Raw genomic sequence first — 16,771 nt, 5'->3', positions numbered from 1 at the left:
TGGGGGGGGGGGGGGCTCGGTACCTGCACGGAAGGGGGGGAACATATCTGAAGCAGTGGGTAGTACAGCGGCGACTGCCGACCAGCTCATGTGCGGGGAGACCGGGCGGAGGGGTTTTGTATTTCTTGGGGCTTGCCGCTCCTGGTGGGTCGAAGAGTAGCCTGCTGTTGCGTGAGATGTGAGGCCTCGTTCCCGGACCCGGATAGGAGGAGGTGGTGGCCGCAGCTTCTTGCGGCAGTCGCGGCTCGCTGTCTGGTGGTCAAGTGCGCAGAGCTTACACTTCGGCACGCACTCGTGGTCGGCGACAGGATTCTTCACGTGACACTGCGTTCAGGTTGGTGTTTCAGGATTCGGACACACATCTTGACGTTGTCCGATCCCCCCACACACGGAGCAGCATTGAACGGTTTGCTGGTAAGAGCGGCATCGCGTGAGAATTCCGTACCCCTCAATGTAGAAGGGTACGTGCAGACCGTCAAAAGTGATGATTACGGAGCTTGAGGCGCCCAGCATTCGGGCGCTGATGATGCGTGGCCCCGTTTTAGTGATAATAGTGTGCAGTTGATCTTCTCGAGAAGATGATCAACAGGAGACATGTTTTTCTTATAGTACAATGCTCTTCTCGAGAGCTGCCAGGCTGACTTCGGGGCGGGAAGATCCGCCAACAATCAACTGGTTGCGTTGGAATCATATAAAAAGGACGCCTTCGTTCACAGACAGCTCTGTGTTAAGGTGTTATTCGACACCGAAAAGGCCTATGACACCGTTTAATGTTACGGTATACTTAGTGGCCTCACGTCATTCAGTGTTTCGGGTAACATGCTAAACCTCCTTATTAGTTACCCGTCGAAGAGAACATTTCGATTGAGAGTCGGTAGTGCACTTCAGAGGAGATAGATATCTCACCAGTAACGACCGAAGAAGTAAGGAAGGCTTTTAAAGAAATGAAAGGGGGCAAAGGGCCTGGTGAGGATCAGATAACAGCAGACCTCCTGAAGGATGGCGGAGAGATTGTTCTTGAAAAACTAGCGAACTTGTATACGCAATGCCTAATGACCGCAATGGTACCGGAATCTTGGAAGAACGCGAACATCATCCTAATCCATAAGAAAGGTGACATGAAGCACTTGAAAAATTACAGGCCGATCAGCTTGCTGTCAGTCGTCCACAAGGTACTTACCCAGTTAATCGCTAACAGAATTTCTGCAACCTTAGATTTCAGTCAATCTTAAGAACAAGCAGGGTTCCATAAAGGTTATTCAACAATAGACCATATTCACATGATCAATCAGGTGATAGAGAAGTGCGCTGAGTATACTGAACCCCTATATATAGCCTTCATAGATTAAGAGAAAGCATTTGACTCGGTCGAAACCATAGCAGTCATTCAGGCATTACGGAACCAGGAGGTAGATGAGCATTATGTAAGAATAGTAGGGGATATCTACAATAGGTCCACAGCTACCATCATCCTCCATAAGGAGAGCAGTACAATACCCATAAGGAAGGGTGTCAGACAAGGAGACACAATCTCTCGAATGTTATTCACAGCATGTTTACAAGAAGTATTCGGAACGTTGAATTGGGAACAGGTGGGAGTAAGGGTTAATGGAGAATACCTCAGTAACCTCAGATTTGCTGATGACATTGCCTTGCTAAGTAACTCGGGGGACGAATTGCTAACCATGCTTTCCGCACTGGGCGAAGAGAGTAGAACCATGGGCCTGAAAATTAATATGCAAAAAACTAAAGTAATGATCAATAACCTCGGGACAGCACAGCCGTTTGAGATAGGTGGCGAGGCAGTGGAAGTGGTAAGCTAATATATCTACTTAGGCCAAGTTGTGACCCCAGATCCCAACCATGAGGCAGAGATAATTAGAAGGATCAGAATGGGGTGGGGTGCATATGGCAGGCATTTTCTGATAATGAATAGTAGCCTACCATTGTCGCTGAAGAAGAAAGTGTATGACAGCTGCATCTTACCAGTACTCACCTACGGGGTAAAAACATGGAGGCTCACTAAGAGGGTTCAACTTAAATTGAGAACGACTCAGCGGGCAATGGAGCGTAAAATGATAGGTGTAACATTAAAGGACAAGAAGAGAGCGGAGTGGATCAGGGAACAAACACGTGTTAAGGACATATTGGTAGAGATTAAGAAGAAGAAATGGACGTGGGCAGGGCATGTAATGCGAAGGCGAGTTAACCGCTGTTCACTAAGGGTAACAGAGTGGATCCCTAGGGAAGGCAAGCGCTGCAGGGGGAGGCAGAAAGTTAGATGGGCGGATGAGATTAACAAGTTTGCGGGTCTAAATTGGTCACAGTTGGCACAGGACCGAGGTAATTGGAGAATAATGGGAAAGGCCTTTGCCCTGCAGTGGGCGTAGATATGATGATGATGATTATGATTATGATGATGATGATGATGAGTGCACTCTCAAAGGTTCACGTGCAAGAAAATGGCGTGCCGCAAGATGGCGTGTTGAGCTCCACACTTTTCATAAATAAGATGAACTCTCTTGGGGAGGCATTGCCTCCTACAATCTCTTATTCCATGTATGTAGATGGTGTCCAGATTTCCTTTAAATCTTGTAATATGTCAATCTGCGAACGTCAAGTCACGCTGGGCATCAAGAAAATTGCCGGCTGGGCAAACAAGAATAGTTTTAGCTTTAACCCTGGAAAAACCCCTTGCGTCGTGTTCTCCAGAAAGCGTGGGATCCCTTCCGACCCAGACATTAGTCTTAATATTGTGTCCATTGCTGTGAACAAGGAACACAAATTTTTAGGTGTTGTGTTAGACCACAAACTCACTTTCATTCCCCACATCAAGGAGCTTGAGCATAAATACCTGAAAACAATAAATATCTTTAAGGTTCTCCCCCACCAATCCCATGGTGCTGACAAAGACCTCCTGCTGCGCTTCTATACTGATTTGGTTGGGTCTCGTTTAGAATGTGGCAGTGTGGTCTATGGGTCGGCGACTAAAACAGCATTGCCAATTCTTGACCCAGTGCTACACTTGAGGATTCGTCTTGCGGCGGGTGTTTTCGGACTAGCCCGGTCGAAAGTTTCTATGACGACAATAGCAAGTGGTGCCTTGAGAAATAAGGGACGTACATGGGCTTGCTTTATGCCTTTAAAATTTCATGGCTGAATACCCATCCTTTTTATCCTGTCTTTACAATGCATCCACATGTCTGCTGTTTGTAAATCACCCATCCGTTCCTCTGCCCTTTTCGCTTAGAGTGAGAGAGTGAGCCTCGGATCTCAGCGCTTCGTTTTTAGCGCTGTACAGATAATCATTTTCAGAGCATTTTACCGCCTTGGCAAGGTCGCCCTTAGTCCTGTGACCTTTCTTTTATAAAACTTGGCAGAAATCGGTTTCCACGAGCTGGAATACTGGAGCACTTTCTATTTCTGGAGGTTAAATACCCACGTGCACAATTTCACAGTGACGCTTCTAAAACCTTCACTATGGCGTCCTGCGCTGCTCATGGTCCGAATTTCGATGCCGCCAGAACTATGAGCATACACGCAACCAACTTTTCAGCAGAAGCGGATAAAAGTTTACTCATTGTACAACACACCTTTGAAAATAAAATTTCTAATTCCATCATCTATACAGATTCCTTGAGAGTTGTTCTTGCACTATCATCGGCACAAGCCCCCGTCCCCCCCCCCCCCCCCCTCACCTCAGATAAAAACCAGTGACTGTTCTGTTCAACACCAATATGTAGGTCTACGTGGAAAAGCATGAGCTGCTCCTCTGCTGGGTCCCAGGACACTCCGGCATTGTTGGCCACAAGTTGGCAGACGAGAGGGCCGCTGCTACTGTACTCGGGAACATTGTAGACATAACAGCACCCTATACAGACCTCAAGCCATACATAACACAAAACTTGCGCAGAACATGGCAAACACACTGGAATGAACAGACAGACAACGAACTACATGTAATAAAGGCACACTTGGGATGGTACACTGCTGACTCACACAACAGACACACGAAAGTCGCCTTGGCTAGGCTGCGCCTGAGTCACACCAATGCAACGCAGTCGTATCTGCTCACGGGATCATCAATGTCCCAGTGCAGGAGGTGCGGAGAAGCCTTATCATTATCCGTAGTTCACGTTCTCATTCAATGCAAGGCGCTCGACCCCACACGACACAAACATTTTCCTGAACTGTACGGACAACACATCCCGCTACACCCATCAAACTTCTCGGCTGACAACCCAATGTTTTCTAACAAGCGTGTTTTTAAGTTTTTATCAGACGTCAAGCTTTTACAGCTCCTGTCATACCATGCGTAATCATCCTGGCCTATACACCAGCCACGTTCGCGGATTCGCTTCACTTTGGTCTTTACCCGACAATTTAGTAATTAACTGTGCATCTGTTCCCTTAACTAACTTTAATTTTGGCGCTCCTTGCCCTTGTTGGCATTGCGCCAGTAAACTAAAGCCATCATCATCATCAGTTTTGGGGCATTTCTACACTGCAAAAAAACGGCGTCCTCGTTCAAGTTTAAAAATTGTGGCACGGTCTACTAGGCTACCCTCTGCCCCGGCAGCTTGGTAGGATATCCTTGAGAAACGCACAGCATCACTATAAAGCTTCATATTTCTAGACTTTTTGATGGCACCGGTGCGCCGATAAACTTTCCCTGCTGTAAATAAATTCTCTACGCTTCCTACTTGACGTATGTCCGAGCCTCAGGAGAAGAAGTTTCCTTTAAAGCATGCGAAGCAAAAAAGATGAAATACTCACCTTTCCGATATAAGGCGTTGAAGCCAGACTTCTGTACACTGCCGTCGGTGTAAAAATTGACAAAAAGGCTGTTTGCGTCGGTGGTAATTATACCAGGGTAATCGGTGCCGCGAAAAGGTCCGTGCTTTCGTGATATCGCACTGTCTTTTTCTGTGTAGACCACTACGTGATCGCACTGCAACAAAAAAATTATCAGGAACAAAAATCACTCTCTTCAATAGAAATGACATTATAGGAGACACCAACAAAACCATCCGAACACTGGTTCTTTCTCCAACCCTGGGCTCTACTAAAACCGGCTATCCTTTTATAATGAAGGGTTATATTGTTTTCTCTCATGCAAGTCAACTTCGCCAAGCAAAGCTGGCAGGGTAAACGCACTTTGCTGCTCGCCTGGTTGCTACTTCAGGAATGATAAACTCGTACTGTTCTAGACCACTTCCGCAAGTCAAGCGTGAACACTCATGTTGTCAGGAGGCAGATACACGGTGTTGATTTGTCCCAAGAAAAAAAATCGATTCAACTGGAAAGAGCGCAGATGGCAGGGCAGTAAGAAGGAACAACCCCTTCTTTTCCTCAAAAGGCCGTTCGCTCTATCCCGTGGTTGTAGCGGTTTTCCCTAGAGTCACGCATACCCATTTATAGGGGTACATACCATCCCTACACTGGTAATGTATTTCCCGCCTATATAATGCAGCCTTCCAGCCGTTCGAGAAATGCCGAGGCGAGGTGGCCTTGCATCTGCCAAGCACAAGTTCGATTTATTCTCTGCCACATTTCTCTGCTCATTTAAGTCTTGCTAAATTGGGGTCGGTAATTATAACTGGTAAGCGTTTGGTAATCCCTTGGTAAACTCCTGTTAAACGATTCGTAAACACTTAACATTACAGTCGTACCTGTTTCACAAAATCCATAGGTTCTCGAGGGTTGCTAAGAGTCGAGAGCTATACTTGCAATCAGTCATGCTTGTTCTTGTGGCATAAGCATTTCTATTGCCACCCCGCTGCTGTAATAAAGTCCTCATCTTCTTCCAGTCATTCGGTCAGAGAGGTGGTGGTTGGAATATCAGCGTTGCATGGCTGTGCAGTTCTATTATAGGTGTTCTTTGCAGGTGTTGTAATCAAATTTAATGGCTCTCCGCAAATCTAAGTGTACCAAACTAAGTATACCAATCTAAGTGTACCAAATACTACGGGTACCAAACCAACGATTTTCAACAAAGGCATTCCTTTGGCCTCACGTACGCAGTTTTCAAGGGTGAAGCTCGAGAAAGACAGAAAAATTCTCTCGGTTGGCAACGCAATAATATTCCATGTACAGTTGATGTTCGCTGGATAGTCAAGTGGATAATTTGGGCTGGTTATTCGACCCGGCGAAGACCGGACGTCACCTCCACAAACACCTGTAAGGAAAATAAAAAAACACGCATGGCAATTATCTACACCAGTCTGCCAAGATGCAGAATTAGGATTTCTCAAAATGCAGTAGACTCCTTTCCCGGCAACCGGTTTGACCTTGGTTGGTTTTGAATGAGATCATGAGGAGATACACGCAGGAGACATTGTTTTGTAAAATTTCAAAGGAGAATTTGCCATAAAAACTTTATTACATCGTCTCGCAACTTCCGCATTGGAGAGAAATTAGCGGTAACGGCACGTCATGGAGAAACTGCTTTCTCTCTTTCAGAATCACGACGCGCCATAGGGAGTATGAGATGCGAATCATACGAACCACACACAAGTAAGACTAAAGACCGAGTCCATAATGGCGCTAATTTACCTACGTACTAACGTTCTGATCGCTTGTTCCTGGCGACTGTTTTAGGGTGTGTTGTGCTTCAGTTAGTCTTCCGTACTAGCTCCGGAAGTATTCTTCGGAAGTACACTGGTAAAAACTATAACGTACTATATAACAAGGAGCCCCTCGGAGCGAAGGTGCTGTTTAGACAAGAGAAATCTCAATTGGGATTTGTGATGTGATGATAACCTGAAAACGAATTAGCCCATGCTTAGGGCAATAGAAAACTGGAAACAAACCGAGTACAAATATTCACAGACAGTTTATCGGTGCCACCAATAAAATGTTTCCCGAACGCAACATGTATTCATGACTATGAAGCACTGTGAAAAATGAAAATAATTATGCTACTCCGTATTGGATGCATCACGGTGCTTATGTAACAGCAGTAACTTTCGGGTGTGCGGCGGACATTGGCAGGTTTACTAAAACATTGCAATTTGAGGTCTTTCGAAATCAATCGTTACTACTCCTTCAACAACTATTGGTGCATTAATTACATCACTCCATGGTGCACCACGTCATGGCGTTTCATCTGAGCTGACGACGTTATACCTTAATCATAGTCATCGAAAAACCGCGTCTCCACTTCCATCTTCTGCACACCTACCGTTGAGCATACGAGATATTGCTGCAAAAAAAAGGAGAGCTTACAAAACATCGCTCGGGAAGCTGTTTTCACGAAGCGGTCTGTTCGAAACAGGCTATGCAAACCTGAAGACGCCGCGGCTGGGCGTTAGAATAGCGGTAACGTATGTACGCTTCACTAGCGGAGGCATGTATCCGAATGCGCATGCGCGCGCGAGCACGGCGGAGGAGGCCACGCTCCGCAGAACGATTGCGGGGGCATGAAAGCAGGGTAGAACATCGTTGGAAGAAATGCGTGCATTCCCAGTCGGTCCCCGTTCGCGCCAACGCTTCTGTAGCGTACGCTAGCCGCTACGCTAAAACCTTTCTATTACTCTTGTACCTGCACGCCTATACATTTTTCTACCCGGTCTTTGCACGGCCACATGTTCAAGAGCTTTTGCTGAACGCCGGTGCGAAACGCTCCTGGCTGCTCTCCGAGCGTGGCGGGATCGTCAGCAGCGAGGTGCTGTTATCCAACCGATAACCGTATCCCATTCAAGCGAGACACCGTTATCCATTAGTTCAAAAACCTCTGTGCTGTGTAATCTGCCCAATCTGCGGCACGAATGAGCCGAATGTGCAGCTGGTCGTGGCCTCTGAGTATATATAACAGGACTTTTTCGAAAAGAAAATTAAGGAATGGATAATTTTCTCACTCAAAAAGCAAAATTCTATGTTTATTACCTTATTACAGCTTTTTAGAGAAATTATTCGCTAACGGTATGTGGCAGCATGTTATCGCCTAACTCAATTTCAAAGAAGGCAACGTTCCAGTTTCCAAGACAAAGCTGGCTTTCTGCGATCTGCACAAAATTAGACAGGCTTGGGGCAATCTTTACCTGCGGATATTCCACACTGTTTAGGCGTGTCACATCTTTGCTTATTTGCAAACGCTTCCTCGGTTTCGTCGGGGTGTTGCAATTGATAAAACGGAGTTTCTAGCAGCACTCGCCTCACTGGTGGCATCCATCCTGGAATTCAGCGGGGTGCGCAAGTTGACACTATGTTCCGTTCAGTGACGTTAACTGCTTCTACTTTCCTCTTGGCGAGAAAAGCGTACCATCAGGGGAGCTCTACAGCGAGCCCCGATCTTATAACGCCAATTGCGGCCATTCGTATAAAACGGAGAGGTTCATCATTACGGAACATTCGTAATACGGATACGTTAACCTCAATTACGGACATTGTCTGCGAGCTAAAATGTAAGGTTTCAGTTTTCTGCTAACAACAATAATTACGGAAGGTCACACTAACGCGTAAGACTTGATGTTATCGAAGCTGTACGCAACCTTCACAACCATCACGAAGGTTTAAGTCCACAATTCCAGCAGATTTGTTCCTTCTTCGCTGCCACAATGACCTTTACTCCGTCATGGTTGCTATAGGTTTGAGTTACTAGCATTATTTTTTTGGAAGTGATAATCATTCGGCATCACTTTGGAGGGGTGTACGCTATGACGTGTCTTCCTTGCTCCCAGCAAGTGTTGCCGAGATTATGGTTAACGCTGCAGTCTTTCTCGTTCCGAGGAAGTGTTTTCACGATTGCGGCAAACGCTGGAGTTTTTTGTTTTGGCCAATCTTGGCCGATCTCAATAGGCGGGTATGCTTGGCGTGACAAACGTGCGATGGGACGATGGGCATCCACCGCGAGGTACACACACCCACACCCGAGCGTTTGACATTTTCTTCATTTTATTAACGGCCGGCGGGTCGCAGCAATCTTGGCCAGTCCCCTTAAGTGGGAATGCTTTGCTTTACAAACCTGTGCAGGGGACACTTGGCGGTCGCCGCGAGGCGCGCACACACAAGCGCTATGCATTTTATTTGATTTGTTAAGTGCACTGCGGCCGCCGCGAAGCCTGCGCTAACATGCGCGCTCAGAAATGTCGTATTTTTATCTGCGGACACGAAAACTAACGATTTTGTAAACAGCTTCGCTGTGACAAATTCCGTAAGTAGCATTAGAACAGCGCCCCATCTGTTCAAACAGCAATTCCGTAATTCGCATACGCGGAGTCTCCGCTCTTAGACGACAATTGTGTTATTTGTCAGCATAAATCTGCGTTTCAGCCGCTAAGAAATGCAGGCTGGTGACTTCATCCAAAGGCTGCTCCTACATTTTTTACACATGGTATGGCCTTCGCAGAGACTTGAGTAGCCCCAGTGTTCAAAACGTACAGGCGTTCCATGCGAGCTAAGTGTAATAGTTCATGCAGGCTCATCATATGGACAAACGCAGGCAAAACCTGTAGATCTACGGGCAAATATTTGACACATGTGTGGGGTTGAACACAAAAACATACAATTTACGGCTCTACAAACTGAACCCCCGTTCCGTGGCATCACCTAAAGAAAAAATAAAGCAACAGCAGTTAGCCAACTTTACTAACTGAACTGTCTGTGTTGTTCCGTAATATCTTAAAAAAAACAGACGCCAAAAACAAGAGTAACTAGCCACTTAACAAACATTTTGACATAGGTATTTGTGTTAGTATTTTCATGGAGTAAATATCGCACCAATATTTGCGAGCATATTTCTTATAACACTTTAAGAGTTGATCCCTGCCAGCTGTCAAATGTGCTATAAAAATGAAAGTACATTTCTTCTGCATCAATAGACACACACACACATGGAACGGAGTGGTAGAAAAAAGCTGTAGTACACAGGTTTACAAGGCCGGAGCCTCCTTTATAGTCTACAGCAGCGTCGCGACAAAGTGAATGCATTTGTATCAAAGACAACCAGAAAAATGAGCAATAAAAACCCTAAAGTAATACATTTCTCTGAATCACATATGATCACCGATACCTTCAGCGCGAACACTCACGAGCCTGACACTCAGACGCACCAATACACTGCAAGCGGAAGAAACAGCCATTGCGCTTGCCATCTCTCAAACTGAAGCCATGACTGTAATATCAGGCTCACAGGGAGCATGCAGGAATTATATAAATGGACGAATTTCCAAAACCGCCCTTCAAATCCTCCAGCAAAACCCTCTTAGGAGAAATATGACTATCCTCTGGACACCTGCCCACTCCAGTCATCGTGGAAACCTCGTCGCTCACACGAGTGCTCGAGAATTAGCCGGCCGGGCTCCACAAGAAGACCAGCAGAGGGTTAACCAGCCTTTAGCCACGTACAGAGAGATCACTCAACATTATAGGCTTTCCCGACAGATATATCCGCCAGGCCATAAATCCCTCACAAAAGAGCAAGAAACCTCACTTAGGCAGCTACAGACCAATACTTTTCCGCACCATACCAGGCTCCACGCTATATTCCCCACGATGTATACATCCACTTTCCCGCACTGTGGAGAGCTCTCAACCTTATATCACATGGTGTGGGCTTGTCAACATAATAAGAATATAGACAGAATACGAAATCCAACTTTAGAGCTGTGGGAGCGACAGCTGGCCAGCTCAGATCCTGACCGTCAGCTTCGGCTCATCGAGAGGGCGAAGGCGGCAGCAAGCTCTTCTAGGGTCCTGGACTCCTCTGAGGACAACACTCACAGTGATCTTATTTGATATTAATAAAAGTTTCCCTCCTCGTGCTCCTCCTCAACGGCTGCACGATAATAAGCAAACAAAAAAGCAAATGAAAGACGCGGCAAAGGGCTAACCGCGCATTTTGCTACTCATTGCACATGGCAGGTGCTTGAAACACGTGTACAGCTCCTCAAAGACACTTAAAGAGGTCATGCAGACCATGTACAAGTTGGTTTTATCCGTTGGATTTGGTATTTTGTTGGGCCCCAGCTCTTGTCCTGCAGCAAACGATGCTGGAATCACTAAGAATCAATCAATTTATACTAAAATATTCATCACCGGCCAAATTGTGTGTTTCTCGATGTCGTTTGCGATGATGTCCCAAGACCAGGTCTTCAAGTGAACCTGAATGTGGCACTAGGCTTTTAGAGAACAACCAAACGTTCTGTACCGTCAATTCTCGCAGATGGCGCCAGCATATCGGAACTGACCTTTGCCCGTCTTTCTTTTGTTTTTGACCGTGCTCGCACCTGGCTTCTTTTTGTTGCGGTAGAAAGTACTCGTTTTGTGACACAAGGGGTATACCGGACAAACACGGTAGGGTAAGACGATGTCGCCTACGCCAATCGGCCGGGTCGTGTCAGACAACCCGAAAGCGCCATACTGCTGCTCAGCTATAACTAGTCTAGTGTGCGCAGTACCAACAACGTCACGCTTTGGTGCTTCTATTGTTGAGTGCACTTTCGTAACTTCTATGTTTACACCACCATTCTTGCTTCTTTAAAATGACTATATGCTTTATATTTAGGCAAAAATAGTTCGTGCTGCAAGAATATAAGAGCTGCGTAATTTGCGTTTGGTTTTGCCGGCCTCCGCCAATCGCAGAGCTGGCTCTTGTGACATCATAGGTTCTGTTGCGGGAAATGAGCTAGTGGGTAGCATTGCCATTCATTTTTCCTAATCATGCTGCTTATCTCAGCGAAGTTTGAGCTTAATGTGGTGTCAGTATGATTCTCAACAGGCAGTCTCTAGAATGAATCATACTTCTGTTTTGTCTTCATGGCCCCTTTAAACACGAAAGCAAACTAAACTGCAACAGCTCTTTTCCACTTTTCCAACAAACCGTAGTGAATGCCGAAGGATCTTTATTCCTTACAAAGTAGTTGATTTCTTTTTGTCACAGCTGAGCCAGATTTTATATGGATTATTTTAGTGTCAGTAGTGAACACCTATACCAGTGGGCGCACCTCGTGACCTGCTACGTCACAGTCAAAGGCTACTTCACCTCCTGCGTCACAGCAGTCATGATCAGGAATATCGCGCGCAGCGTGCTGGGACGTACGTGAAAAATTTGATACCGTGCGCGGTCAATCGCCGTAATCGGTTTGAGTGGCGCCATCTATAAACGAGTAGGAGAGGCTCACTGACCGGTGCACCCCCGTTGTATGGAAGTGGAGCCACCTATCCAAATGTCCAAGTGGCTCAACGAAATATGCCAGCTCAAAGATCTCGATTGGATAGCATTGATATCTCAGACAATATTGTCGTCCCATTTCTCCCTAGACGAGATGCACTTAGAATATACGTACTTAACGTATATAGCAACCCTAAAAATACTTGGCACAAATTTGGTGATATATTTTCTCTTGCGAAGCAGGAAGCCCAGCATCCCAAGCTGATTATAGCAGGAAACTTCGATGCCCCTCATACTGTTTGCGGATACTCTCTCTGTAGAAAGAAGGATCGCCTGCTATGGGAACAAATACAAGCACACAGGCTTGTCATTCAGTCAAATTCATCGATCCCCACCAGAATTGGCAATAGCGTAGAAAAGACTCGTCCCAAGACCTCACTCTCACTTACAAAATCAAGCCCTGCCGTTGGACCTGCACCGATTTATCGCTGGGCAGCGATCACTTTATTATTCAAACGGATATCTTCCTCGACAACACCAGTCCGATGCGACCCAGACAAACCTATTTTACTAATTTTGATAAATTCCGCAACGTCTGTGGGAATAACCCCTCGCCAGTAGTTGGCACTGAGAACTCCCACAACTGGGTGTACAGTATCATCTCCGATGGCCGACTTGTGAGCAATCGCTTAGACCCGGAAATTCCTTCCCATGTAGTAGACTCCCGGCTAGAGCACATGTGGGAAGCATTCAAAAGCATACAACGCCGCTGGCGCAACAGCAACACAACCGTAAACTCCGCCTGAAGCTAGCTGATTTAACCGAGTCTATAGAAAACCATGCTGCCGAATTAGCGCGACATCAATGGGGCCACATCTGAGATCAGATGAAGAGATAGTTAGGTATTACACGCACATAGTCACTTCTCAGACATCTTCTAGACACCTAGCGGTTCAAGACAACTCAGTTGAATCGACTATCTGCCATGGTTCATAATTTTCCGGGAACAAATCAGCAACTTCTCAATAAGGTACGCTTTCTTTGCATCCCGAAAAGAAATATACAGGCTCTTCCGTCCTATTCAGGGGAAGCTATTGCTGAGCTAGATGCTGAAATAACAAAAGCGGAGGTACGAGTCGCCCTCACCGACATCCACCCAGGGTCGGCCACAGGACCAGACGGCATCACAAATAAGATGCTCCGTAATCTTGACGACCAATCTTTCTCAACACTGACAAAATACTCTAACTTTTTTTGATACTCGGCGTTTTACCCCAGTCCTGGAAGCACGCACAAATTTCGCTGATATGTAAACCGGGGTAGCCGCTCAAAATTGAACATATTTGGCCTATTTCCCTCAATTCATGCGTCGAAAAAGTACTAGAGCACATGATCCATGTTCGCCTTACAAGTTACCTCAACTCTACTAATTATCTTCCCCACTTTATGATTGGATTTATTCAGGATTGTTCACTCATGATATTCTTCTGCAACTATCCGGGGAAGTAATTACCCCTCCGTCAACAATGGACACGGCCGCTGTCCGTGTCCATGGGCTTGCCCTAGTCCTCACGAAGGCATTTCACCGCGTACCACACATGGTAATCTTGCAAGGGCTGGCAACAGCCTTCCTTGTAGAACGTTCTTACAACTACGTCAGGGACTTCCTCACGTCTCGCACTGCAATTATGCAGGTCCGAGACATCACATCAGACGTTGTTGAACTCCCCTCAGTTGGCACTCTGCAGTGCGGCGTACTGTCTCCGCTGCTATTTAATCTCGCCTGCCTGAACATCCCCAAAAGGCTGGAAGGAATCCCTCACCATCGCTTTAAACTCTGCGCGGATGACATTACACTATGGGTACCGACTGGTAGTGATGCCCTCATAGAGGAAGCCTTACAAGCTGGTGCACAAGTGGTTGTCGAAGAGGCGGGTGCGGCAGAACTCAACTGTTCACCTGCGAAATCTGAACTCCTTGTTCTACCCGCGACGAGTACATCGGAAGCCCCACCGGACATAAAAATTCAGATTGGGATGAACACCGTCCCAACAGTAGGAAGTACCAAAATTCTTGGTCTTTTCAGAGATCAAACACTCAATTTATATCGCAAATTACATCGCATGTAAACCAAACCACCGACCTAATTCGACGAACAACCACCCGTTACAAAGGACTCAAGGAGAAAGAAAGTCTCCAGCTGCTACAAGCTTTCGTGATAAGCTGCATCACCTACTTCCTCCCTTATGTTCATGTAACAAAAACCGAATTCAAAAAAATTGATTGCCATAATAGAAATCCTTATAAGCCCCGTTACAAGTGCACATGTACGCATCCACGGCTGGACTCGAACGTCTGGGCTCTATATTACCGCGGAAGAACTCGAGGAAGCCCATCATATTAACTGCGGATTCTCTCACCCACCTCCACCGCAAGCCACATACTAGATCGTCTGGAGCTGCGCGCCACTTTATTTATTGATAGGAGATGGCCCATTACCCGCCATACGCATGCGTGTCTTATAGTGCGGTCCATACCGCGCAATATGCAACCCATTCATCACAAGAATCGCAGGGAGCATAGAGCACAAGAGCGGTGCAGGCGCTTTGAAACAAATCTAGGCATACTTTATGTCGAGGCGGCTGCCTATCGAAACCAAAGCGCATTCGCCGTGGCAGTGTTCGGGCGACGAAATGCGTCCCCCGTCACCTCCCTCTCCTTCCGTACCACCTGTCCCGCGACAGCGGAAGAGACTGCCATTGCAGTAGCTTTGACTGTACGGCCAGCCCCAGCCATCGTAATCTCTGATTCGAAGACGGCCATTCGAAATTTCGCCCGGGGTCTGATAACCCTTGAGGCCCTCCAAATTCTCTCCGAAAATCCACCCATCACCTAGAATAGAACTGATCAGGACCCCAGCCCACACCGGTGTGGGGAGTAACGAGGCGGCCCATGCTACTGCTCGAGAACTCACTATCCGAGCGGGCCCCAGCCTTGTCCCTTCACAGGGTACCATAGCCTCCTCAGCTATCACGACTTGGTCCTACACTACCGTCTCTCTCGCCACGCGTTTCCCCCCGCTCGTGTCAGCCTTACTAACTCCCAGGAATGCACGTCGCGGCTCTTGCAGACCGACACTCTTCCTTGTCGTGCATCATGTTGACCCACACTATCTCCCTCCACCAACTGTCCTTTGTGCGGAGCGCTAGCCACCGTGTCGCACTCCATGTGGGCATGTCGTAATGATCCCTTCCCCTCCGTAGCGTGTTACGAGCAGTGGGAGGGGGAGCTGGGTAGGTGGAATCCGGGGATCCAATTCTCCCTGGTGAACCCAGCCACCGCTGTCGCCGTCAAGCTCATGCCACCGGCCACCCTGCCCTCTTAACTGCATCGTACAATAAAGTTCCTCTCTCTCTCTCACAGAGGTTCAATTTTTGATAAAAACCGTCTTAAGTAATTGATTACTTCCGCGTTCACGTGACCGAGGAAGTAGGTGGCCTGCTCAGCGCATACAGATGCTTTGAAAAGAAAATTGCTTTCCCGTTGGGCAGGGATAAAACTGGAGGCCCTCGGCTTACGAGTGTGATGTCTGTACCAGTGGTTTACTGAGGCAGGCTGCTGGGAGACAGTCAGAAGGTTTGGGACTGTTTCAGAAATGGTACAGTTCGCTTATTAACTACCAGTGGCGTAACTAGCGAGGACGGAGCCCATGGCAAATTCGTTTTCATGCCCCTCATGATGGTAATGATAGTGATTATTATTATTATTATAATTGAGAGACAAGGGCTAGGAACGGCGTTTACTGAGGCGTTCGAGCCGCAAGCACCGGAGAACACACGATGCTGATGATCATGTCCGTAGAAGATGATGGAACAGTGCCGCATGGCTGGTGCTGATGAGTATGTACAGATGAAGACGAGGTGCGGGAATTGTCCTCTGGAGTTCTCCACCGCCGGGAGTGTGGTCGCGAATGCTCACACTAATTCCCCCCCCTCCGGCGGAAGCGGCCTCCGGGCCGCAAGTCATTGTGGGGAACGGCGCTGGAACGGTTTCAGTCGCGAGACGTGAACAATTTCCGTGCCACGACGGCGGCGATCTGGGGAAGGGTCCACTGGAGTGACGCGGTAATTCAACGGGGGGGTTTCTTCGACGATTACGTAGGGGCCCATAAATCGGTGCAGAAATTTTTCGCAAAGGCCAGGAATTCGAACAGGAGTCCAAAGAAGCACTTCTTCTCCCGGTCGAAAGCGAACAGAATGATGGGAGGAGTCGTACCGAACTTTGCGGAGTTCCTGATGAGCTTCTGTGCGGGACCGAGCCAGCTGGCGGCAATGGGCGAGCCTTGAAATATACTGCTCGTGAAGTGGTGTATCAGAGGAAACCGGTGCAGAGAAGAAAGTTGGGTCGAATATTGAGGAAGGTGAGCGACCAAATACGAGAAAGAACGGAGAGAATCCAGTTGTTCGTTGTACTGCAGGATTGTAGGAAAAGGTGACGAATGGGAGGATTAGGTCCCAATTTCGATGGTCAGGGCTGATGTACATAGAAATCATGTCCGAGAGGGTTCTATGAAATCTTTCGGTTAATCCGTTCGTCTGGGGATGATAGCCAGAGGTTGTTCTGTGAACGGTGTCGGAAGCACGTAGAAGCTCTTGGAGT

General features: G+C 47.2%; 1 protein-coding gene across 1 annotated transcript in view; it reads right to left on the bottom strand.

Annotated features, from left to right (window-relative positions):
• The window catches only part of LOC144138912 (uncharacterized), a 121,381-nt gene that overhangs the window by 82,147 nt on the left and 22,463 nt on the right, over positions 1-16,771 (bottom strand). Inside the window, exons 3-4 of the mRNA XM_077671430.1 lie at positions 6,021-6,178; positions 4,777-4,951 (exon numbers count right to left, since the gene is read on the bottom strand). Coding sequence (XP_077527556.1) covers positions 4,777-4,951; positions 6,021-6,178 — 333 coding nt within the window. The remainder of the gene's footprint in view (positions 1-4,776; positions 4,952-6,020; positions 6,179-16,771) is intronic.

This window comes from Haemaphysalis longicornis, unplaced genomic scaffold (assembly GCF_048455015.1).
Source record: "Haemaphysalis longicornis isolate Haplotype H1 unplaced genomic scaffold, Haemaphysalis longicornis Haplotype H1 scaffold_5, whole genome shotgun sequence".
NCBI lineage: Eukaryota > Metazoa > Arthropoda > Arachnida > Ixodida > Ixodidae > Haemaphysalis > Haemaphysalis longicornis.
This window is presented reverse-complemented; position numbering and strand designations above follow the sequence as displayed.